This window comes from Plecotus auritus (assembly GCF_963455305.1).
Source record: "Plecotus auritus genome assembly, chromosome: 2".
NCBI classification, from domain to species: domain Eukaryota; kingdom Metazoa; phylum Chordata; class Mammalia; order Chiroptera; family Vespertilionidae; genus Plecotus; species Plecotus auritus.
Window position 1 is genome coordinate 33,922,112 of NC_137771.1, and position 24,313 is coordinate 33,946,424.

Here is a 24,313-nt window from a genome sequence, read left to right on the forward strand (position 1 = left end):
CAGTTTCTTTCCATATGAGTCTGGGTCCCCAGAGTCTCGCCCAGAACTGTAGTTCAGAGCAGTCGGGAGCTTTTGTCTCTCTCCTGATTGAGAAAGACAACTGCGTACTCAGTTGTCAGCCCTTTCGCACGCGCGCCTCCGTACCTCCACACTTTACTTCCGCACCTCCTCTGAGTCTCAGTGTGCTTTTCTCTTTCCTTCCAGTTGTAGAATTTCCACTCAGCCAGTCTTCCTGTGGTTCTGGACGAAGTCCGTTTTGTCTTTTAGTTGTAGTTTTGAAGTGGTTGTGCGAGGCAGCAAGTTCAAGTGTTTACTTATGCCGCCATCTTGGTTTCTCCCAGCATTTCTTTCTTTTTCTTTCCCTGCCTTTCCTTTCCTTTCTTTCTCTCCCCTCTCCCCTTCCTTTTCTTTTTCTCTCTCCCTACCCACCTGTTTCTTTTTGCCTTCCCCTTTCCTTCTTTCTATCATTTTATAAATATTTAATGAGTGCTTGCTACATCACAGACATTGTTCCAGGTACTAGGCAGCCATGGGCAAACTACGGCCCGCGGGCCGTATCCGGCCCGTTCGGCTGTTCTATCTGGCCCGCGGAGCCGAAAGAGCGGAGGGTTCTCTTGCTCTCCCCTCCGCTCCTTCACCAGCAGCAGTGTTAACATGGCAATGTCGGGAAACACGGCCGCAGCTCCTTCTTCTGAGTGGGCGGATTTATATCCGCCCATTCAGTAGAAGGAACAACCTCTCAATCTTCCAGAGGCTCCTTGTAATGCCCGCTGACGCGTCTCCCGACATCACCCTGGGAATGCGTAGACACGTTATCATGGTGATGTAGGGAGACACGCCCCTGGAGAGCACAGTATCAGAGCCTTTCTGAGGTAAGATTAAGAGCTCTACTCAAACACAATTTTTTCCTGTTCCCACATTCTGTACATCACAATGACTTGTTAATAAAACAATAGACTTTCAGCTTTTAGGGCTTGTATCCACTGCAGTTTTTTTTCCCACTGCGGACGTGCGCAGCAGGGAAAAAGACACACAGAGGACATGTCACACTAGCCATGCTGCGGCTGCATTTTTTTGCTGATACGGATGCGGTATCAGTAACGCTACCGTGACCACTAACCGCATTTACTGTTTACACATTTTGTTCTTTTCTATTTGTTTTAGTTTTAAATTATTTTATTATATTTAAGTTTAATTTGAAAGGCTTTTGTACCTTTCCTTTGTTAGGCAATTTTATTTTGCCTTTGCCATCTTCAATATAAGGTATGTTATTGTGCTGATTCCTCCATTTTTTGAAGTTTCAAATTATAATAATTAGTGTTTACATTCTTCTTGTTAAAATGTTTGAAATGAATAAAACTATTGAAATAAAAAAAAAAAGACCGTACCCTTTTATGTAATGATGTTTACTTTGAATTTATATTAGTTCACACAAACACTCCATCCATGCTTTTGTTCCGGCCCTCCGGTCCAGTTTAAGAACCCATTGTGGCCCTCAAGTCAAAAAGTTTGCCCACCCCTGTACTAGGAGTATAACAGCAAACAGTCAGGCCCAGTCCCTCTCCTCACTGAGCTTATAATTCTTCAGTGGAGAAGAAAAAGAAGTAAACAGACAAAATAATTGAAGTGTTAGGAAGCAAACAAAAAGAGGAAGAACCTACTTTTAGGGCAATCAAGGAATGATATCTTTGAGCAGATGGATTTAAGCTAAGAACCAATTAAAGCAAGAAAAGGAGTTAGCCATTCAAAGAAGAAACTGCCAAGTCCATGAGAAAATAGTTTTGGGCATGTTAAAAGAAAGTAAAACAGGACCAGTGTCACTAGAGCACAGTAAGTGGGGGGATAGTGACATGAAATTGGAGAAGTAGGCAGGACCCAGATCATGCACAACAAAGTAGGAAATCTGGGAAGCCATGGAAATGATTAAACAGGGAATTGAAATAGTTTAATTTGTGATTATTCTTACAACAGTATGCAGAATGAATTGGGGCAAAGAGTGTAAGAACAGAGGTGGGGAGCTGGTTAGGAGGCTGCTAGAGTAGCCCAAGTAAGAAGTGATGGTCTGGACTACAGTAGGGACAGTTGGCCAGCAGAGATGGAGAGAAGGAAGTGGATTCAAAATAAATTTTGGAGATAGAATGAGGGAAACCTAAGTGGTGGGGGAAAGGGCAAGGATGATTCAGAATAGCAATGTCAGTTATTGATAAAAGGAAACATGCAGTGGGAGTAGAGGGGATCGAGTTCCATTTTCGGCGCATTAAGTATGAGATGTTTCTGAGACAAGGCAGTTGGACATGAGAGTCTGGTGCTCAGAGGAGAGAGGTCCAGGCTGGAGATAAAATGGAGATAATCATCAGCATAATGAACATATTTAAATCCATGGAAACTGATAAGCTCGCCTTGAGAGAACAAGGGAGAAAGAAGAGAGCCCAGGACAACACCAGAACTCCTTTATTTAGAAGTCTGGGAGAGAAGGGAAGCAGAGCCAGTGATGCAAGAAGAAAACCAGTAGAGCATGGTGTCACACAAGCTGACGGGGCAGGAAGAATCTGGAGGGAGGAGTAAACTATGTCCAGCACCTGTGGATTTGGCAACATGGAGAGTACAGATGACTTGGACAAAGGCAATTTTAAGTCAGTGGTGGAAGGTAGAAGTCATATTAGAGTGAATTAAAGAGTGAATAGAAGAGGGAAAGAGACATTGGGGCTCTTTTGAGACATGACTTTTAGGGGAACAATGAAATGGAGTGGTCTTTGGAGAGGAGTGTAGTATCAAAAAAAGTTTATTTTTGTTTTAAGATTAACATGCTGAGCATGTTAGCCTGATGATGGTAATGAACCAGGGGAAAGGAGCTACAAGGAGAGAAGTCTTGAGGCGACAGGGGAATGAGATATAGGAAAAGGAGGAGACTTAAGGGAAAGAGGATCAGGTGGGTGTGGTTCTCCATCGGGTTACAGATCTTGAGATGAGAGATGAGGAAATTTGGGTCTAATGGTTTAGGATTTCGCAACAAAGTAATCAGCTGAGAATGAGGATGAAAGAGTGGGTATGGGAAGTCTAAGAGTTGAAAGCCAGCCTACCAGAGGAATCTTACTAAAGTCATGAACGAGGCATGGAACCTAAGCTCCTGCCATGCTGAAACGTGTGCAGTTCTCAGAGCACGGAATGCTACTTCCATGCCTTTGCCAGCGCTGCTCCCTATGTCTGGAATACTTCTGTCTTGGCAAACTCCTTTTCACCCTTCAAGACCTAAGCTGCGAAACCACTTTGCTGTGAATCCCTACTAAATGTCAGCTTCTCAAGAGAAGATATCACATCTTTTAAAAAAATTTTTATATCCCCTGTTCTTGGCACACAATAGTATTCAGTGAATAGTGACTAAATGAAACAGAAATTACACTGAATTCTCCTTTACCTAAATCCTAATTTTTTCCTGTTCCATTTGGAGCAGAATTGTCTATGGTCACCATCTTCTCTGTCAAAAGTCTGAATGAGCGACCTAAAATCAAATGGCCATGCCTAGTCCTCCACAGGCCAATTTCATTTCAGTAATTCAACTCTCCGGCTTTTAAAAAATATATATATACTAGAGGACCAATGCACGAAATTCGTGCAAGAGTAGGCCTTCCTTCCCCCAGCTGCCAGCACCGGCTTCCCTCTGGCACCCGGGACCCTGGGCTTCCCCCACATCCCCAGCTTCGTCCGGAAGGTCGTCCGGAAGGATGTCCAGTCTAATTAGCATATTACGCTTTTATTATTATAGACTAAAGCAGCGGTCACCAACCTTTTGGACCTCATGGACCATCACTGGTCCGCGGACCACCGCTGGACTAGAGGCCCGGTGCATGAAAATTTGTGCACTCGGGGAGGGTCCCTCAGCCCAGCCTGTGCCTTCTCACAGACCAGGACCCCTTGGGGGATGTCCACCTGCCAGCTTAGGCCCACTCCCCAGGGGATTTTAATTATCATTGTACCTTCCTCTAGCTTGCCACTCCTAATTGTACATGACAAATAACTGATATTAGTAGCACTTTTCAGTGTACAAAATATCTTTTTTAAAAAAAAATAGACAATAAAAGGTTTTATTGCCCAGCCAGCATGGCTCAGTGGTTGAGCATTGACCTATGAACCAGGAGGTCACAGCTTGATTCCCAGTCAGGGCACATGCCAAGTTGCAGGCTCAATCCCCAGTGTGGGGCATGTAGGAGGCAGCCAATCAATGATTCTCTCTCATCATTGATGTTTCTATCTCTCGCTTCCTCTCCCTTCCTCTCTGAAATCAATACAAATATGTATTTTAAAAAAGGTTTTATTATTCAAAGGTTAATTGGATAAGTTGATTTGTTTATATCCATTCTTGTGAAATATGTTTTTTTAAATACAACCAACTTCTTTGCAAATAGAAGGCACATACCGCAACTATGATGACCTAGTTTTTGGTGGATAATGTACATGATTAGGCAGAAATAGGTAAGCTCACACTTGTAGATTAACTATTAAATTCTCAGTCAAAACTCCCTTTGTGGCCCCTGCTTCTTGATTGATTTCTATTCCCACTTCATCTTCTACCACCTTGTTGACTTCCTGACCGACTCCCCTGTCGACTCTGTCTACCTGACCGACCTAACCGGCTACTTGGCCAGCCACTCCTCTGTCTAGAATTAAAAGATGTATTTCCATCATAATATTTTTCAATTTTGGATAACTTGGCAGGCACTGAGATTATCCAGTCTGAATCATGCCACTCTGCCTGTGACCTTTCTGACTCAGTTGTGGGAACCTCAAAGCAAACACCCATATTTCCTTTTAGAAGGCACATTCTGGTAATTTGGGACAAAGCATTACTACTCAGCTTTTTGTTAAATTCTTTCCAAGCACAGCTGACATCCTATATTTCTTCTGGGCTTTCCAGAGTCATGGTCACAAACCCCTTATCAGAGGTAATCAAAGATCGTGGTTCAAAACTCGAGGCACTGGAGATATGGACTAATGCTGCAGCCAATGCATCCACAGCCCCTTTCTCTTCTATCAGTCTCTGAGCTGATGGTCGGAAAAAGTCAACAACAGCATAAGAAACGGAAGCCAGAAACCTGATGGCGTCCATGCTTTTAGATTTAACTAAATCCATTGTAGAAGGAACACCTACATGTTTAAAAGTCATTCCTACTTTTTGTTCCACGTATCTTAGTTGACCTCTTTCTCTTGGTTGATAAAAACATATGCAAATCCCTGTCTGGCCAGCTCTATCTGTGCGTCCAGAGTGATGAATACAGGACTCAACATCCTGTGGAGGAGAATTCTGAATCACAAAGTCAACCTCAGGAATGTCTAACCAGGGGTCCTCAAACTTTTTAAACAGGAGGCCAGTTCACTGTCCCTCAGACTGCTGGAGGGCCGGACTATAGTTTAAAAAAAAACTATGAACAAATTCCTATGCGCACTGCGGGCCCGGGACGAGTCGGCTGCTAAGCAGGACAGGCAGTGGCACCCAGCGGGCCAGATAAATGTCCTCGGCGGGCCGCATGTGGCCCGCGGGCCGTAGTTTGAGGACCCCTGGAACCATGGGCAGCCACACAGGTTGCCACCAAAACTTTAAAACTACCTTCTCTGAAGCCTTTTCGGGTAATTTCTCTTTGTAACTGTGCTATGTCCCTATGTAAACACTGAACATTCTCCTCTAGTTTATTTTCACTTGACTTATGAGTAGAACTATCTAAGGATGACACTGGCTTTGATTTTTTTTCATATTCATCAATATCTCCATTTGACAGATCTTTTCTTCTTGACTTATGAGACTCAGAAAATTCATTTGAAAGTCTGTTATATCCTTCTTCAGTGTCTCCAGTTAGCTTCTCTTTCATTTTAGCTTTTTTTTTGGACTTGGGAGCATCCAGGTCATCTGCAACACCATTTTCTCTTGTTTCTGATTTCTCATCTGAGCCATAATGGTGCCTTGACTTTCTTCTATCACTCACTAACAACACAGTGAAAGGAAGAAGGGGCAGAGCGGTTGCTGGGCCAAAGCTATATCTAAAAAATATCTTTTTTCTTTGTGGGGCAGAGTCCAGACAACAAGTTCCGACAGGTCACAGATATCTCTTTATCTTGTTTTGAAAAGCACATAAAGCTAATGATTAACCATCTTTTCAACCAGATTAGAAAAAGAGTTGATATATAAAATGTTTTATCAACATTTTTTGAAAATCCCTTATACCTTACATTTATTGATATGTGCCCTGAAACTGAATATAATAATTTAAGCAAACTCAGGAAAGAGATTACTCATATTACAGAAGGATGCTCCTCACAATTTCATTCTATACAAAGTTCTTTTAGCAGTAACTAAATTCTGGTTGTCTTTTAATTTGGTTTATACACAAGTTTCCTGAAATAAATACAGTACATAAAATATTGGAAGGGACTTTGAAGATCATTTGGTGTATGAATTCCCTCTATGCTTCCTGAAAATTTTCATTCTAAGGCCTAGAATACAGGCACTGTTTCAACAATGTCGAAGATCAAAAGCACAGAATAGCCAACAAAACAGGAACTTCAAACTCATATAAAGGTTAGAATCTAGATTGCTACCACTTAAACCTCTCTTTAGATAAGTTGTTTTAACTCTGATCATGAATTTCCACATCTGTAAATAAGATATAAACCTACCATTTGGGGCTTTTATGAGAGTTAAACAAATAAGTGCATGTGAAGCACGGGTTCAATTCCTGGTCAAGGGCATGTACCTGGGTTGCAGGTTCGATCTCCTGCCCCCAGTCTGGGCATGTGAGGGAGGCAGGGAACCAATCAATATGAGATCTCTCATTTCGATGTTTCTCTCCCCCCACCTCCTCCACTCTCTCTAAAAATCAATGAAAAAAGTATCCTCAGGTGAGGAATAATAAAAAATAAAATGGCTGAGATCTGAATAGGTATTACTCCGAAGATATACAAATAGCCAGTAAACACATAAAAAGATGCTCAATATCAGTAGCCATTAGGAGAATGCAAATCAAAACCACAATGAAATACCACTTTGCACCCACTGAGAGCTAAAATAAAAAAGGTAGATCAAGTCTACCAGCACCATTTTCCCAACATCATTTGTTCACTTTGTGTTTCTATATCACATTTTGGCAATTCTTATATTTCAAACTTTTTCATTATTATTACTAGTGGCCTGGTTCATGAAATTTGTGCACATTAAAAGGGGATTAATTAGAGGAAATAATTTAATATTGCTATTTGCCCTTTCTCTATAATAGAAGTGTCAGAGATGAAAGAAAATTAGTAAAATATATATGAAAACCTTCCTCCTGTCAGAATCTGGGGCACACCACGGGACCCAGAGTCAAGTCCCCGCCCACCCACATGCGCCTCAAAATCGCGTGAGACCCAGACCCGGCTGCCCCCTCCCACCCCCTGCCACCTCATTGGGATAGATCCAGACCTGGCTAGTCCCACCCTTGTCAAGCCCCACCAGGCAGGGAACGTAGCCTCAGGTCCCCTGGCCCGGCACCAGGATGGGGGGCATGGCCTGAGGTCCCCCAGCCCAGACCGGTGTGGGGGGCATGGCCTGAGGTCCCCCAGCCCAGACCGGTGTGGGGGACATGGCCTGAGATCCCCTGTCAAGCCCCGCTGGGTGGGGGGCATGGCCTGAGGTCCCCCATCAAGCCCCACCGGGGGGGGGGGGGGCGGGGCACAGCCTCAGGTCCCCCGGCCTGGCACCGGGAGTGGGGAACAGCCTCAGGTCCCCTGTCAAGCCCCATCAGCAGGGGGGTGCAGCCTCAGGTCCCCCCTGGGTGAGGGGCGCGGCCTGAGTTCCCCCAACCCAGCACTGGGGGTGCACCTTGAGGTCCCTGTTAAGCCACGCCAGACAAGGGGGCGCAGCCTCAGGTCCCCTGGCTCGGTGCAGGGGCGAGGGGTGCAGCCTGAGGTCCCCCGGCCTGGTGCTGGGGTGGGGGGGCACAACCTGAAATCCCCTGTCAAGCTCTGCCAGGTGTGGAAGGCGGCCTGAGATCCCCTGTCAAGCCCTGCCTGCCTGAGGGTCCCCTGTCAAGCCCCACGGGGGCGGGGGAGGGTGTAGCCTCAGGTCCCTGCTGATTGCTTGTTAAGGCTCCTTATGGGAACTTGGCCTCAGCTGTGGGTGCAGCAATCTTTGTGATGGAGTGATGGTTAATTAGCATATTCCCTCTTTGTTAGATAGGATTATGCTAGAGGCCTGGTGCACAAAATTCCTGCATGGGTAGGGTCCTAGGCCTGGCTGGCGATCAAGGCCTCCCAGCTGCCATCTGGGCCTTCCTTTGTTCCGTGCCACCCCCTGGTGGTCAGTGCACATCATAGCAAGCGACCAAACTCCCGGTCTCCTGGTTGAACTCCTGAGGGGACGCTTTGTATATTAGCCTTTTATATATATAGATTTGTTATGGTGATTTGTTAGCAGTGATCTTTGATGTTACTCTTGTACTTGTTTTGGGACACCATGAACTCCTACTGACCAGCCATAACCCCCTCTTCCTCACTTTGGACCTCCCTTGTCCTGGAGACACAACAAGATTGAAATTACCCAATTAATAACCCTACAATGGCCTCTAAGTGTTCAAGTGAAAGGAAGAGTCACACATCTCTCACTTTAAACCAAAAGCTAGAAATGATTAAGCTTAGTGAGGAAGGCATGCTGAAAGCCAAGATAGGCCTCTTCAGCCATACAGCCAACTTGTGAATGCAAAGAAAAAGTTCATGAAGGAAATTAAAAATGCTACTCCAGTGAACACACAAATTATAAGAAAGCAAAATAGCCTTATTGCTGATATGGAGAAAGTTTTGGTTTTTTTTAATATATTTTATTGATTTTTTACAGAGAGGAAGGGAGAGGGATAGAGAGTTAGAAACATCGATGAGAGAGAAACATCAATCAGCTGCCTCCTGCACAACCCCCACTGGGGATGTGCCCACAACCAAGGTACATGCCCTTGACCGGGATCGAACCTGGGACCTTCAGTCCGCAAGCCGATGCTCTATCCACCGAGCCAAACCGGTTTTGGCAATATGGAGAAAGTTTTAATGGTCTGGATAGAAGATCAAACTAGCCACAACATTCCCTTAAGCCAAAGCCTAATTCAGATCCAGGCTCCAACTCTTCAACTCTATGAAGGCTGAGAGAAGTGAGGAAGCTGCAAAAGAAAACTTGGAAGTTAAAGGGAGGTTAGGAGGAGTTATAAGAGGGTGTAAGGGGGATAAATGGCTATGGAAGGAGACTTGACTTGGAGTGGTGTACACAATACAATATACAGATCATGTATCATTAAATTGTACACCTGAAACCTATATAATTGTATTAACCAATGTCACCCCCAATAAATTCAATTTAAAAAATTGAACAATGGAAGTTAGCAGGAGTTGGCTCATGAGGTTTAAGGAAAGAAGCTATCTCCATAATATAAAAGTACAAGGTGAAGCAGCAAGTGCTGATGAAAAAGCTGTAGCAAGTAATCCAGAAGCTAAACTAACTAGCGAAGGTGGCTACTTACTAAACAACAAATTTCAATGTGGACAAAACAGCCTTATATTGGAAAAAGATGCCATCTAAGGCTTTCATTAACTAGAGAGAAGTCACTGCCTGGTTTCACAGGCTCACTCTCTTGTTAGGAACCAACGTAGCTGGATGACTCTGTTGAAGCCAATGCTCATTTATCACTCCGAAAATCCTAGGGCCCTTAAGAATTATGCTATATACGCCAAAACCGGTTTGGCTCAGTGGACAGAGCGTCGGCCTGCGGACTGAAGGGTCCCGGGTTCGATTCCAGTCAAGGGCATGTACCTTGGTTGCGGGCACATCCCCAGTGGGAGGTGTGCAGGAGGCAGCTGATCGATGTTTCTCTCCCATCGATGTTTCTAACTCTCTATCCCTCTCCCTTCCTCTCTGTAAAATATCAATAAAATAATTAAAAAAACAAAAAACAAAAAAAAAAACAACAAAAAAAGAATTATGCTATAGCCCTAGGTGGTTTGGCTCAGTGGATAGAGCATCAGCCTGCAGACTGAAGGGTCCTGGATTTGATTCCGGTCAAAGGCACATGCCCGGGTTACAGGCTCGATCACCAGTGTGGGGCATGCAGGAGGCAGCTGCTTGAAGTTTCTTTCTCATCAATGTTTCTAACTCTCTGTAAAAATCAATAAAATATATTTAAAAGAATTAAGCTACATCTACTTTGATTGTCCTCTACATAGCCTGAATGACAGCACATCTTTATACAACAAGGTTACCTGAATACTTTAAGCCTACTATTGAGACGTATGCGCAGATAAAAATTCCTTTCAAAATATTACTGCTCATTAACAATACACCTGGTCACCCAGGAGCTTTGATGGAAATGTACAGTAAAATTAGCCTTCTAACACAACATCCATTCTGTAACCCTTGGATAAAGAAGCAATTTCAACTTTCAAGTCTTATTATTTAAGAAATACATTATGTAAAGCTATATCTGCCATAGATAAGAGATTACTTTGATGGATCTGGGCAAAGGAAACAGAAAACCCTCTGGAAAGAATTCACCATTCTATATGCCACCAAGAACATTCGTGATTCATGGAAACAGGTCAAAATATCTACATTAACAGGAGTTTGAAAGAAGCTGACTGGAACCTTTACAGACGACTTGGAAGGGTTCAAGACTTCAGTGGAAGAAGTAACAGCAGATGTGGTAGAAATAGCAAGAGACACAGAATTAGAAATGGAGCCTGAAGCTTGTGATGGAATTACTGCAATCTCATGATAAAACTAATTGATGAGGAGTTGTTTCTTATGAATGAGCAAAGAAAGTGGTTTCTTGCGATGGAATCTACTCCTGTTAAAAATTCTATAAAGACTGTTGAAATGCAAGAAAGGATTTGGAATATTTCATAAACTTACTTTATAAAGCAGTGGCAGGGTTTAGGAAAACTGACTCCAATTTTGAAAGTTCTACTGTGGGTAAAATGCCATCAAACAGCATCACATGCTACAGAAAAATAGTTTGTAAGAGGAAAAGTCAATCTATGTGGCAAGCTTCATTTCTGTCTTATCCTATACTAGAGGCCTGGTGCACGAATTCGTGCACAGGGTTGGGGGCGGGGGTTGTGTCCCTCAGCTCAGCCTGCACCCTCTCCAATCTGGGACATCCCCCTCACAATCCAGGACTGCTGGCTCCCAACCACTCACCTGCCTGCCTGCCTGATTGCCCAAACCACTTCTGCCTGCCAGCCTGATCACCCCCTAACCACTCCCCTGTCAGCCTGATCGATGCCTAACTGCTCTGCTGCTCGCCCGATTGCCCCTAACTGCCCTCCCCTGCCGGCCTGGTCACCCCTAACTGCCCTCCTCTGCCGGCCTGGTTGCCCCTAACTGCCCTCCCCTATAGGCCTGGTTGCCCCTAACTGCCCTCCCATGCTGGCCCAGTCGCCCCCAACTGCCCTCACCTGCTGGCATGGTCACCCCTAACTGCCCTCCCCTGCCAGCCTGGTTGCACCTAACGGCCCTCCCCTGCCGGACTGATCACTCCCAACTGCCCTTCCCTGCAGGCCTGGTCCCCCCCAGCTGCCCTCCCCTGCTGGCCTGGTTGCCCCCAACTACCCTCCCCTGCTGCCTGATCGCCCACAACTGCCCTCCCTTGCAGGCCATCTTGTGGTGGCCATCTGGTGTCCACATGGGGGCAGCCATCTTTGACCACATGGGGGTGGCCATCTTGTGTGTTGGAGTGATGGTCAATTTGCATATTGCCTCTTTATTATATAGGATAATAAAAGGCTAATATGCAAACCGACAGTCACTATGACGCGCACTGACCACCAGGGGGCAGACGCTCAATGCAGAAGCTGCCCCCTGGTGGTCAGTGCACTCAGCCAGAAACCGGGCTCACCGCTGGTAAGCCCAGCGGCGGTGGCAGGAGCCTCTCCCGCCTCCATGGCAGCGCTAAGGATGTCCAACTGATGGCTTAGGCATGCTTCCTCCAGGGAGCGTGTCTAAGCAGTCAGTCAGACATCCCCTGAGGGCTCCCAGACTGCGAGAGGGTGCAGGCCGGGCTGAGGGACCCCCCCCCATGTGCACAATTTTCATACACCAGGCCTCTAGTTTTAATGATAATCACTTTATTGTAGAGGTCTGGAACTGAACCTGCAATATCTCTGAGGTATGCCTGAACTACATTTATTCCTATAACATGGATGGACCTCAAATACATCATGCTAAATGAAAGCAGCAGTCACAAAAGGCCACACTTTTTATTATTTCATTTATATGAAATGTCCAGAATAGGCAAATCCATAGAGACAGAAAGTAGATTAGTGGTTGCCAGTGCCTGCAAGGACAAGGGCTAGGAGTAACTGCTAATGGGTACATGGTTTCTTTCTGGGGTGACGAAAATGTTCTAAAATTGTGGTGATGATTGCACAGCTCTGATACACTAAAAACCACTGAATGTACACTTAAAATGGATGAATTGTGTGGCATATGAATTATGTCTCAATAAAACTGTTAAAAATTTTAAGTGGTTGCTATTTTTCTTAGTGTTTAGGAAGAATATAGAACCCTACACTTTGATCATAGCTCCATCTCTAAATCTCACATTTTACCAGTAATCAGTTTGTTCTAATTACAGATGATTGGGCAATGCACATGAGGTCTAGAGAGTAAGGTTCATCTGCAATCAGCAACTCCCCTTGACCTCAGAGCAGGCACATGGTCCCATCACAAACAGAAATTCAACCCAAAGAGCCAAACTGTGGGTTTCAATGAGTTAGGTATGCTCCCCATTCTGAACTAAAAATTAAAGTTCACTTTTTTCAAACCCCTAGATAATATTTATAATTTAATAATACAACCATTTTCAACCTTTTGACCAGTGACAAAAACCAAATAGGAAAGAAGAAAGGAAAATGCACAGGGAGATCAGAAATCAATAGTTAATTGAGCAACTACAATGTGTATTTGTTAAGTTTTCTAATCCCTGAATATTATCACTCCTTTCTAACAAGGAAAGGTTAAGTTAACATGCCCAAAGCAGGCAGTGTGAAGGAAAGGTTGACAGGGTGCTCTGTCCACTGATCAACACTGCCTTTCTGATCATCCTATCTAATAAAAGAGTAATATGCAAATTAACCATCACTCTGCTACACAAACAAGTCACGCCCACTAGCCCATAAGGAGTGAGTATGCAAATTAACCCCAACCAAGATGGCTGCAGCCACGGAGAGAGCAGGAGGGAGGCTTGAGTTTCCCCGGCAATGGAGGAAGCCAAGCTTTCTGCACACCCTGGCCAGCCCAGGCCTCCGCTTAAGGCTACAAAGTTTCAATTACAGAAGATAAATAGATCCCAACAGAAATGGCTGCCACCACAGAGGGAGCAGAAGGCTTGGCTCTGCTCCAGGCTACAAAGTTTCAATTGTAGAAGATAAATAAATCCCAGATACCAGGGCCTCCGCTTGGGTCACCGGGGGTGTGTGGCCGGCCTGCAAACCACCACAGGCCCCTCGCCCAGGCCACCCCATGCCCCAAGGGAACCCCCACCCTGATCCGGGACACCCTTCAGGGCAAACCAGCTGGCCCCCACCCGTGCACCAGGCCTCTATCCTATCTAATAAAAGAGTAATATACAGATTGACCATCACTCCAACACAAAAGATGGCTGCCCCCATGTGGTCAAAGATCCTGCCCCCATGTGGACACAAGATGGCCACCACAAGATGGCCAACAGGGGAGGGCAGTTGGGAGGGACCAAGCCTGCAAGGGAGGGCAGTTGTGGGCGATCAGGCCAGCAGGGGAGGGCAGTTGGGAGGGACCAGGCCTACAAGGGAGGGCAGTTGGGAGCGATCAAGCCTTGCGGGGGAGGGCAGTTAGGGGTGACGAGGCCAGCAGAGGAAGGAAGTTGGGGGCAAACAGGCTGGCAGGGGAGCAGTTAGACATCAATCAGGCTGGGAGAAGAGTGGTTAGGGGGTGATCAGGCTGGCAGGCAGAAGCGGTTAGGGGCAATCAGGAAGGCAGCCATGTGAGCAGTTGGGAGCCAGCAGTCCTGGATTGTGAGATCGGGCCTAAACGGGCAGTAGGACATCCCTCGAGGGGTCCCAGATTGGAGAGGGTGCAGACTGGGCTGAGGGACAACCCCCGGCCCCCGTGCACGAATTTCGTGCACCGGGCCTCTAGTTCCAGTCAATGAAATTGTAAAAAGATATTATAGACAGGTGACAATTAAGTAGTTTTTATATAATTTCTCCATTCTAAATGCTAACTAAGTGGGGGTTGGGGGGGGGGGGAAGATGGCTACATTACTATGGAGACAGATATAAGATTTTTGCATGTAGTCCTTAAATATCTCTTTTAAAATGAAACTAAAATTTGTGTGTGTGTGTGTCCACTGAGGAGGCCTAAAAACAAGTAATAAAAACAAGCACTCAGTTAGCAGCTACACTGTGGTTGCGAAATACCATTCTCCACTGAAAGAACCAGGGTTCCTTGGAGAAATGGCTGATCGTAGGGCTGGTGCATGGAAAGTACAGGATAAGCTTGGAATATCTTGAGCTAGAAAATAAGTACTAAAAGGAATCATGAGACAACATGAGCCAGCTAGAAGGAGCTACCACTGGTCAAAGCAGGACATTTCAAATAACAAAAGAAATGATAATAATGAATTATAACCCACTAAACAAAATAGGAATTCATGAGTTCACACTGATATGTTTATCAACAGATAAACAGATAGAAATAGATAGGAATAAATTTTAAAATGGGGGAGAAGAGAAACTCTTCTTTAGAGCAGAATGCCACTTAATAAATATAAAGAATGATGACATTAGAAAAAAATCATCAAAGGATGCTATAATGAATGGGTAATAGGTAGAAGGTTGAGGAGGAATAGGATATTTATATAATCTCAAGCATCTCAACACAAATTACTTAAAAACTACAAAAGAAAAACAGTCACTTTTCAGAGGAAAACATGGTAGATAGCACCTTAACCATGTGAACAAAGTTAAAAATCACTGATATAGGACAACCAACATCATGTGCCTCCAGACATGATATGTTAAGAAGGACACAACCTCAGTGGTATTCCTGCAAAAAAAAATGTATAACCTGAATCTAATTATGAAGAGATATCGGATAAATGCAAATTGAGGGACATTCTATTCTTAAAGAATGTACTTATAGCCTGGCCAGCATGGCTCAGTGGTTGAGAGTCAACCTATGAACCAGGAGGTCATGGTTCAATTCCAGTCAAGGGCACATACCCGGGTGTGGACTCAATCCCCAGTAGGGGGCATGCAGGAGGCAGCTGATCTATGATTCCCTCTCATCACTGATGTTTCTCTCTCTCTCCCTTACTCTCTGAAATAAATTTTAAAAATATTTTTTTAAAAAAGAATGTACTTATAGTCTTAAAAAAATCAAGGTTGATGTTATACTTTCAACAATAAAATTTTATTTAAAAAATATCAAGGTCAAGAAATACAAAGAAAGAAAGGCTGAAAGATCACATCAGATTAAAGGAAACTAGAGAGACATGACAGATAAATGCATTCAGGATCCTGGAATGGATTCTGGTCAAGGAGGATAAAAAGAAAGCTTATAGTATCTTTTATAAAGATATTATTAGGGCAGTTGTCAAACTGTGAATATGTTCTTTGGATTACGTATAAATGTTAAATTTCCTGATTTTATTAACTATACTGTGGTTAAATAAGAGAATGTCCTTATACAGTTTTTAGAAATGCCCACTGAAACATTTATAAAGGAGCATAATGTCTCCAACCTTCTTAAATATTTCAGAAAAATATGCATGTATCTATAAATATATGTAGAGACAAAATGATAAAGCAAATGGGGCAAAATATAAACTGGTGAATCTGAATACAAGGTATATGGGAGTTCCCTGTGTCATTCTTGTCATTCTTCCTGTATAAAGTTATGTCAAAAAAAAAGGGGTTCTAGTTAAAATAGAAAGTTAGAAAATGAAAAAGCCAATCACCTATATTCACACCATTCCAACAGGTTTCCTATATTCATTTTTTACATCGCTCTTCAAGTCCTTGTTTATGAGCATACACATAACAGTTGTAATCATTTTGTGGATACAATTTTTACTTCTAACTTTTAACTTCTAGGCTTTTTACCTGTTGAGTTAAACTTCCAAGCTAATTAGATAATTTTCCACACAAAAACACACACAGAGCAATCCAAATATGCCTCAACCCACGAATGAACAAACGTGGTACATCCATACAAATGGAATACCACTCAGCAATAAAAGAAACAATTTACTTATACACACAGTAACATGGATGAATCTCAAGTGTAATATGTTAAGTGAAAGAAAGGCCTTTTGATCCTATTCCCATATTCTGGAAAGAGAAAACTATCTGGGCAGAAAACAGATCAGTTGTTGCCAGGGGCTGGAGTGTAGGGAGAAAGGTCAGCTATTAAGGTGAACAAGAAATTTTGAAGGGTGATAAAACTGTTCTATATCTTGATTATGGTGGTAGTTACATGACTGTATATGTTGGTCAAAATTTGCAGAACTGTGCACTAAAAAAGGGTGACTTATACTATACGTAAATTATACCTTAATTTAAACATGGAAAAAAACAAAACAAAATTGGATTTTTAAAGTAAGTTTCATTTAACAGATTATAGAATGCAAGTCTATCCTCTGTATCATGAAAGCTCCCCATTTACATAAAACAAATAGAATATAATAATACAAAGTCGATATGCATATTCAAAATTGGTCTAAATTAAAGGGAAGAAAAGTTAATTGTAAGTTAAATGCAACTGATCATAGTTCTTAAATATGACCTCTCCTCTTCATTTTCACAGACCCTGTTGCAGCACTAAACATTTCTTTTTTTTTTTTTTCTTTTGTTAAACCTCACCCAAGGCTATTTTTTCCATTGATTTTTTTTTTAATATATTTTATTGATTTTTTACAGAGAGGAAGGAAGAGGGATAGAGAGCTAGAAACATCGATGAGAGAGAAACATCGATCAGCTGCCTCCTGCACACCCCCCACTGGGGATGTGCCTGCAACCAAGTCACGTGCCCTTGACCGGAATCGAACCTGGGACCCCCCAGTCCGCAGGCCGACGCTCTATCCACTGAGCCAAACCGGTTTTGGCTCCATTGATTTTTAGAGAGACAGAAAAGGAGGGCAGGGGGAGAGAAAAAAAAAACACCAAACACATTGATGTGAAAGAGATGCACCGATTGGTTGCCTCCTGCACATGCCCAGACTGGGCTGGGAATCCAACCTGCAACCCAGGTATGTGCCCTTGACCGGGAATCGAGCCGAGCCGTCAACCCCTTGGTGCGTGGGCTAACACTATAAACACTTAGACACACTGGCCAGAACAGCACTAAACATTTACTATCCATACTACTATAATTGCCTCCTAAGGATCCCTGGCTCCCTAAGGATCTCTACCATTCAACTCAAAATAATGCCAGACTGATTTATCTAAAGCATAATATAATCACATAAACTTTTGCTAAAACTTATATTCAGTAGTATAAGTTCCAAACTCCTGAGCATAGTATTTGAATTATTTCAAAATCATGATCCTATCTACTGTTACCTATACACACTGATCTCTGCCCTCTACCCAAATACAAACAAAAGAATCTACTCTCCACCCACACAGCACAGCCACTCACTAAACCTCCTTGTATTTTCAAATCTCTGTACAGGCCTGGAATGCCCTTCCTTTATCCTTTTTCTGGGCAATCCTAGTAATTCCAATTCAAATTTAGGTTTTCAACACAATGCCCTGGCTGGTGTGGTTCAGTAGTTATAGAGTGTTGGCCAGAGCATTGGCCCTGGGCCCACACACTGAAGGGTCTTGGGATCAATTCCCAGTCAAGAGCATGTGCTTGGGTTGCAGGTTCAATCCCCAGCCAGGGTGGGCATGTGCAGGAGGCAGCTAATTGATGTTTCTCTCTGGCTCCCTTCCACTCTCTCTCTGGGAAAAAAAAAAAAAATCAATGGAAAAACAGCCCTGGATAAGGAAAATTCGGGCAAGGATTAACAAAACAATAAAACAAAAAATTCCTTCCTCTGGGCTTCTACAACGTTTTGAAAAAAAGTATGTCTGCCTTCTCTCCTCACCTCTCTGAGGAGCCTAAGCATGTAGCAGTTGCTCTATCAACGTTAGCTAAATGAGAAACTAAACAAATTAGATCATGTGTAATGGGTACCTTAAAATGACCTTGTTTAAAACCAAACTACAACCTCATTTTAAAACTATATTTGGCCCTTAGCTGGTACTGGCTCAGTGGATAGAGTGTCGGCCTGTGTACTGAAGGGTCCAGGGTTAGATTCCGGTCAAGGGCATATGCCTGGGTTTCGGGTTCCATCTACAGTAGGGGGCGTGGAAGAGGCAGCTGATCAATGATTCTCTCTCATCATTTATGTTTCTACCTCTCTCTCCTTCCTTCCTCTCTGAAATCAATAAAAATATATTTTAAAAAAACTATATTTGCACCATCAGAATTAGAATTGTTTTTCCATCTTTGGCCTCTGGCGTGAGTTATGTTTTTATCACTAAAATTATCAATATCTTTAAGTATTTCAAACCAAATTTTTGTCATTAATATATATTTTTTCTTTTTTTCTTGTCATTAATATATTATCTAGATTTGTTTTTTGTACTTCTGCCTTCCCAGAAATATTAACCGTGGTTACTGTGAACAATTCTATATCTCAATATTTCGTCTCCTGAAAATAAAAAAAATGAAAATTCCATGTTTAAAATATAATTTATTGCCTCCAAATCATAACCTTATATTTTGAGCAAATTCAATAGCTACATTAATATTCTGACTCTGGTAGTTCTTTATAGTTTGGCTTTCACTGAGGGTTTTCAACTCCAAATTTGAACTAGATGGAATTCCTGAGGACAGTGCAGAGCCAATGATTCAGATTTGGAAGGAAACTTAAAATTCAACTTAACATCTTTTTATTTGATTTGATTCAATAAACATTTAACCACTATGAGAGAAATCCTCAGAGAAGGTGGGGAGAAGTCAGTCACAGTTAGGCCTCAAGGATTTCATATAATAAAGGGGATAAAACAAACTAGATATACTGCAACTAAACCAAAATTGGTTAGGGGCCCAAGAGGTACAAAGTGCTGTGGATATTTAAAGGGAGATGGTACTCCTGAGATGGGCCTTAAAAGAATTTTCACAACAGAAATGGTATTCCAGGCAGAGAAAGAAGAGTGAAAGGACAGAGAGGATATACTCAAGAGCTTGCAAAACATCAGGACATAAGGAATTCTGTTCATGGTGTTACATATCTTGTAGAACCAAAGTGTGAATACATAATTACCAAGAATTTCAGGAAAATAAAAAGGAACCAATTAATGTTGAAAGCTACAGCAGGACTAACAAGAATAAGTATGAAAACTAAAGACAAGAACATGTCACAATTTCATAATCAGATCACGGGTGGCCTTACCTGACCTCAGGGATGAGGTCAGAAACTGGACTGTAAGATACTAGTATTTCAGCACGGAAAAACAAAGGTGGCTCAATATAAAAGGCTCATCATAAAAAGAATTAAGGGAAGGAGAAAAACAGACTGTTTTAGAATTCAGACCTGAACCTGCTTGCTCAAAGAGGGAAAGGAGTCAGTGGAAAGGCAAAGATGGAGGATTCAAAAGGGAGGGAGAGGGTATACTTAGTTTTTGCAACAAAGTTACAGAAAGTTGTTGGAAAGAAAAGCATGAAAGAGGAAAGCTGGGCCTTGGAATGGAAGAGGGACTTTTTTCCTCCAGCAAAGAGCACTTCTCAGAGAGAAGAGCAAGTTAGTTGAGGGATCCTGAAAGGCTTGGCGGGGGAAGTGCTTAGAGACTTGAGGAGCACAAGCATTTGACAAGGACAGGAAGAAAATCAGCAAAAGGTAAATAAAAAAGGATTGTAGCTGCAGTGAGGGCTTAGCTGGGTTAAGAAGTAAATTTGCAGAGGTCCACGCAGCATGTTTGATGACTTTCTCCAAACAACCTCAGAAGCTGTGGGGAGAAAGCACATGTGGGAAAGGAAACCAAAAAGCGCCTTGCCTAAATTAATTACTCTGGTTGGCAGGGCTGAGACAAGCGCCCAGCCAGCGCCGGCTTCTAGCTCAGCACCCTCGTTTGACTATGATGCCTCCTTTTTGAACACAATTTTCCTAGGCTGATTAAGTTTAAAGCTAATGGCCAGTTTTAAAGTTTTAAAGCTGTGCTTTAAAGCAATGTAATGAGGTACTTATTCTTTGAGTACTAAGACAATAAAATTAGGACTTTATACATGTGAACCGAAATTAGCTGTGAAAGGTCGTAAGGATTCATTGCCAGACAAAACCCAGAATGACACTTACCTGGCAGCTTCGGGAAAACCCATCTTGTAGATCGTGACAACTACCGCTCCTCCTAAGCCTAAATTGTGCTGCAGAGCAACCTTTGCACCAGGAACTTGTCTTTTCCCGGCTTCCCCTCGCAGCTGCCAGCAGAGCTCCGCGCACTGAGCCAGACCTAGCGAGTCGAACACAGAGCAGTCAGATTCTGTTGCTTTAGAAAAGCTGCCCCAACAGCCAGCCTTCCTTAAGCCAGACAAGGGCTAACTAACGTTTAACTGTGACTTAGTTGAAGCATTTAATTAAGCCGAGGCAGCGTTTACTTCAATAACTTCTCTTAAAAGCACTAATGGTTTTGCACCTATTTTTCTTTTCTTAAGTAATCTCTCTATTTGCACAATATGCAGGCTTAAGAAATTCTCTGCACTCTACATTTATCCAACTTGTTTTTCTGGCCAGGCTGAAAGAGAAAACAATGAATATAAAGTTCTCTGGCCCACGCAAAACGGCATAAAAATAATTTTACTAATTTTACCATTTTTATGTATCAGAAGAAAATAATCTAGGATTTGGGGGTTCATTTTCCCTAAAAAATTTGGCTGGTATGGAGAATTTTCCTATTATTTTCCCCGATTAGTTCACAACAAGAATGAATTGTTTTCCAAACCTATATATAAGTATCGCAAGAATAGCTCTGGATCCACAAAAATAGTTTTGTCCCCTGGATAATAAAGTCAAAGATTTTTAGAGCTGAAAAGAACTTAATCATGTAAACACTGAGAAAAGATAAGATTAAGTAATTTGTGAATGGTCACAAAGCAGGCTAATTCCAGAGATGAGATTCGAACCCAAGTCTCCTGATTGACCTTTGTTTATCTTTCTACCAGACCAGCCATTAGAAGATCCTGAGTTAAGAATTTTCTATCAGGATAGACTGGTTCTCCTCCTAGAGGCAGAGCTTCACAGGTCTACTTACAATGTCTATTCTTCCACCCACACCCCCAGTCATAACTTCTGATTCCTGAGTCCCTGAGACAGTGTCCTGTATAAACCCCAACCTCCTCAAGAAATTTAAATGCCACTTCTCATTTCCAAGCAGTGTCTGTATATTTACAGGACATGTATCTTAAACACTGTTTTAAAATAGGGAATGCCATACCCTGTAATACTTTTTCAATTGTAAACATTTTGAATATTAATCAGGAAAGTCAAATGAATGATTTTACTAATATATCCAAACTTTGAGGCAATCAGTTTTACTAGAAATCTGCCATACAAAAAGCTTAAACAGTTAATAAATATGTAAAATGAAAAAAACATTCAAACTGGTCTTATACAAAATACTGCCAGTTTTCTTCACAAAAGAATATACATAGTTCACAAATATTTGAGAAAATATTCAATCTCATCTTGATTAAATCAAACAGAACGATACCATTTTAAGCCAATCAAACTGGTAGGGATGTTTAGAAATGAGACTAATCATTTTGGGGAGCCTGTGGGGAAAGTACTGATGAACATTCAAATCAGTAAAGCCTTTTTGGAAAGCAATGTACAAAATTATTAAGAGCCTTTAAAATGCCTTGAAAACCATTCTATGGATATAATCAAGTGCAGGGATTCAGAACAGGCCACCCAAAGTGTGCCACGTAGGCATGTGAATTATTTTGAGCTGAAGGCAATCAAAACTCTATAGGCTCATGAGAAACATTTACCTCTCCCTTAAAGAATTTAAATTAGAGGCCTTTCCCATAATAAGAGTTACCATGAAAATCAACTTTTCTTTTTAAGATTATGTTTTTACCGATTTGAGAGAGAGAGAGAGAGAGAGAGAGAGAGAGAGAGAGAGAGAGAGATCTATCGGCTGCCTTCTGCACACCCCCTACTGGGGATTGAGCTGGCAACCCAGGCATGTGCCCTGTGACCTCTTGGTACATGGAAGGATGCTCAATCAACTGAGCCACACTGGCCAGGGCAGGAGAAGTAACTTTTTTGACCTTTCTATATGGCAGGGCAAACTACTAATTACCGAACATCTGTTCTTTTTATTGCCCTGCAATGACCTTCCTCCCCTCTGAAGCCCCAAGCCACCTTACCTCATTCTTTAGCGCATAATGTCATATATACCTTATTTCCCCCTTTTTGTCTTTGAACATTTCATATGTGTGGGTGTCTATGAATCTCTCATGTATGTGGGGTTCCCATGCATACGTATGTAATTAAATGTGGTCATTTTCTCATGTTAATCTGTCTCATGTAGACTTATCTAGTAATTATTAGGCCAGCCGAAAGAATCTTGAGGGTAAAAGGAAGTTTTTCCTCACTCACATAAATATAGGCAAAGTTTAACAAAACTACCTGTTCATCACATTGTTACAAGAGTAAAAAACTAGGTAATCTGGAAATGAAATAACTGGGAAGTGGTTGTATAAATTATGAGCTATATGACAAAGTACTATGTTTCTATTTAAAATGGTGTTTATAAAGTTTTTTTTAACAATTTAGGAAAATGTTTATGATATCATCTTAGGAATGCAATGAACCAATTAGATATTCACCTACCCATCCATCCAACAAATTTATTGAATGCCTATTTTGTGCCAGACACTGCACAAGGCTCGGAAGATCCAGCAATAAGCAAGATTGACCTGGCCATTTCCCTCAGGAAGATGATAGTCTTGAGATGTAAAAATGCAGGCATTTATAATACGGTCTGATAACGCTGTGATAGGCCTTAGTGCAGGTGCTACAGGCACACAGAGGAAGAATATCTTTCATAGCTTGGCAGTTCAGGGAATGAGGACCAGATGCATGGACATCTAAACTGAGATCCTATGAATAAAGAAGAGCTAGCTAGGCAGAAAGAAAGAATGCTTCATGAAGAGATTTGAGCATATGCAAAGAAGGAACATGGCCTGCTGAAGGAATAGAAAGTTAGCGAGTGTTCAAGACAGCCAATATGAGATTGAGAGGTAGGGGACAGGGAGGGAGAGAGGGAGAATAATGGCGGGAAGAAGGGGCAGAGAAGGGAAGAGGGAGAAAGGGAAGGAGGGAAAAGGAAAAGAATATGAAAAACCATTAGAAGCATTTACAGATTTTGCAATAATTTCCATTGTACCATACAACCAATATTGTAGCTGTGATACACTGTGATAAATCTCTATTCATGATTTGTCTAACTCAGTGGTCGGCAAACCGCAGCTCGCGAGCCACATGCGGCTCTTTGGTCCATTGAGTGTTCTAACGCCACTTCTTCAAAATAGACTAGCCCAGGCCGAAAACCGACTTCTGCGCATGGGCCACGAAGTTTCAATCACAATGTACCTGTGCGCCCACACGTGGTATTTTGTGGAAGAGCCACACTCAAGGGGCCAAAGAGCCGCATGTGGCTCGCAAACCGCGGTTTGCAGACCACTGGCCTAACTCATATATGGCAAAAAAGAAAGGAGGAAATTTTTTTTTAAGGGAGGGAATTTATTTGCTTTTGACAAAAGATGACTGTCTGTGGAAAAACATACTGATTATTTGAGCTTTCTGGTTGTCTACCTTCAGAATAAACGAGTGTTTCTTATATCTCTAAAACATGGATCTATGAAGGGTGGGAGACCAAAGTTGGCCTCAGAACTCCACTTGCTAAGAAGGCATGGCAGACAGTTATAAGAGCACAAACTATTTGAGCATATTTTTACACTTTTTTCCTTCCTTGGATAACTTCTGGCACTAAACTGAAAACCATAATTTTCCTCTGCTTAGAAAAAAATAAACTATCAAACATGAATATATTTATACATTGTGGATGGGCATAAGAATAGGCATCCTGAAGATGGCGGCATAGGTAAGCACCTAAACTGCTGCCTCGCACAACAATTTCAAAACTACAACTAAAAGAACAGACACCATCCAGAACCACAGGAAAGCTGGCTGAGTGGAAATTCTATAACTAGAAGGAAAGA

General features: G+C 42.4%; 1 protein-coding gene across 1 annotated transcript in view; it reads right to left on the minus strand.

Annotated features, from left to right (window-relative positions):
* The window catches only part of SCP2 (sterol carrier protein 2), a 125,910-nt gene that overhangs the window by 23,414 nt on the left and 78,183 nt on the right, over positions 1–24,313 (minus strand). Inside the window, exon 12 of the mRNA XM_080658018.1 lies at positions 20,385–20,538. Coding sequence (XP_080514144.1) covers positions 20,385–20,538 — 154 coding nt within the window. The remainder of the gene's footprint in view (positions 1–20,384; positions 20,539–24,313) is intronic.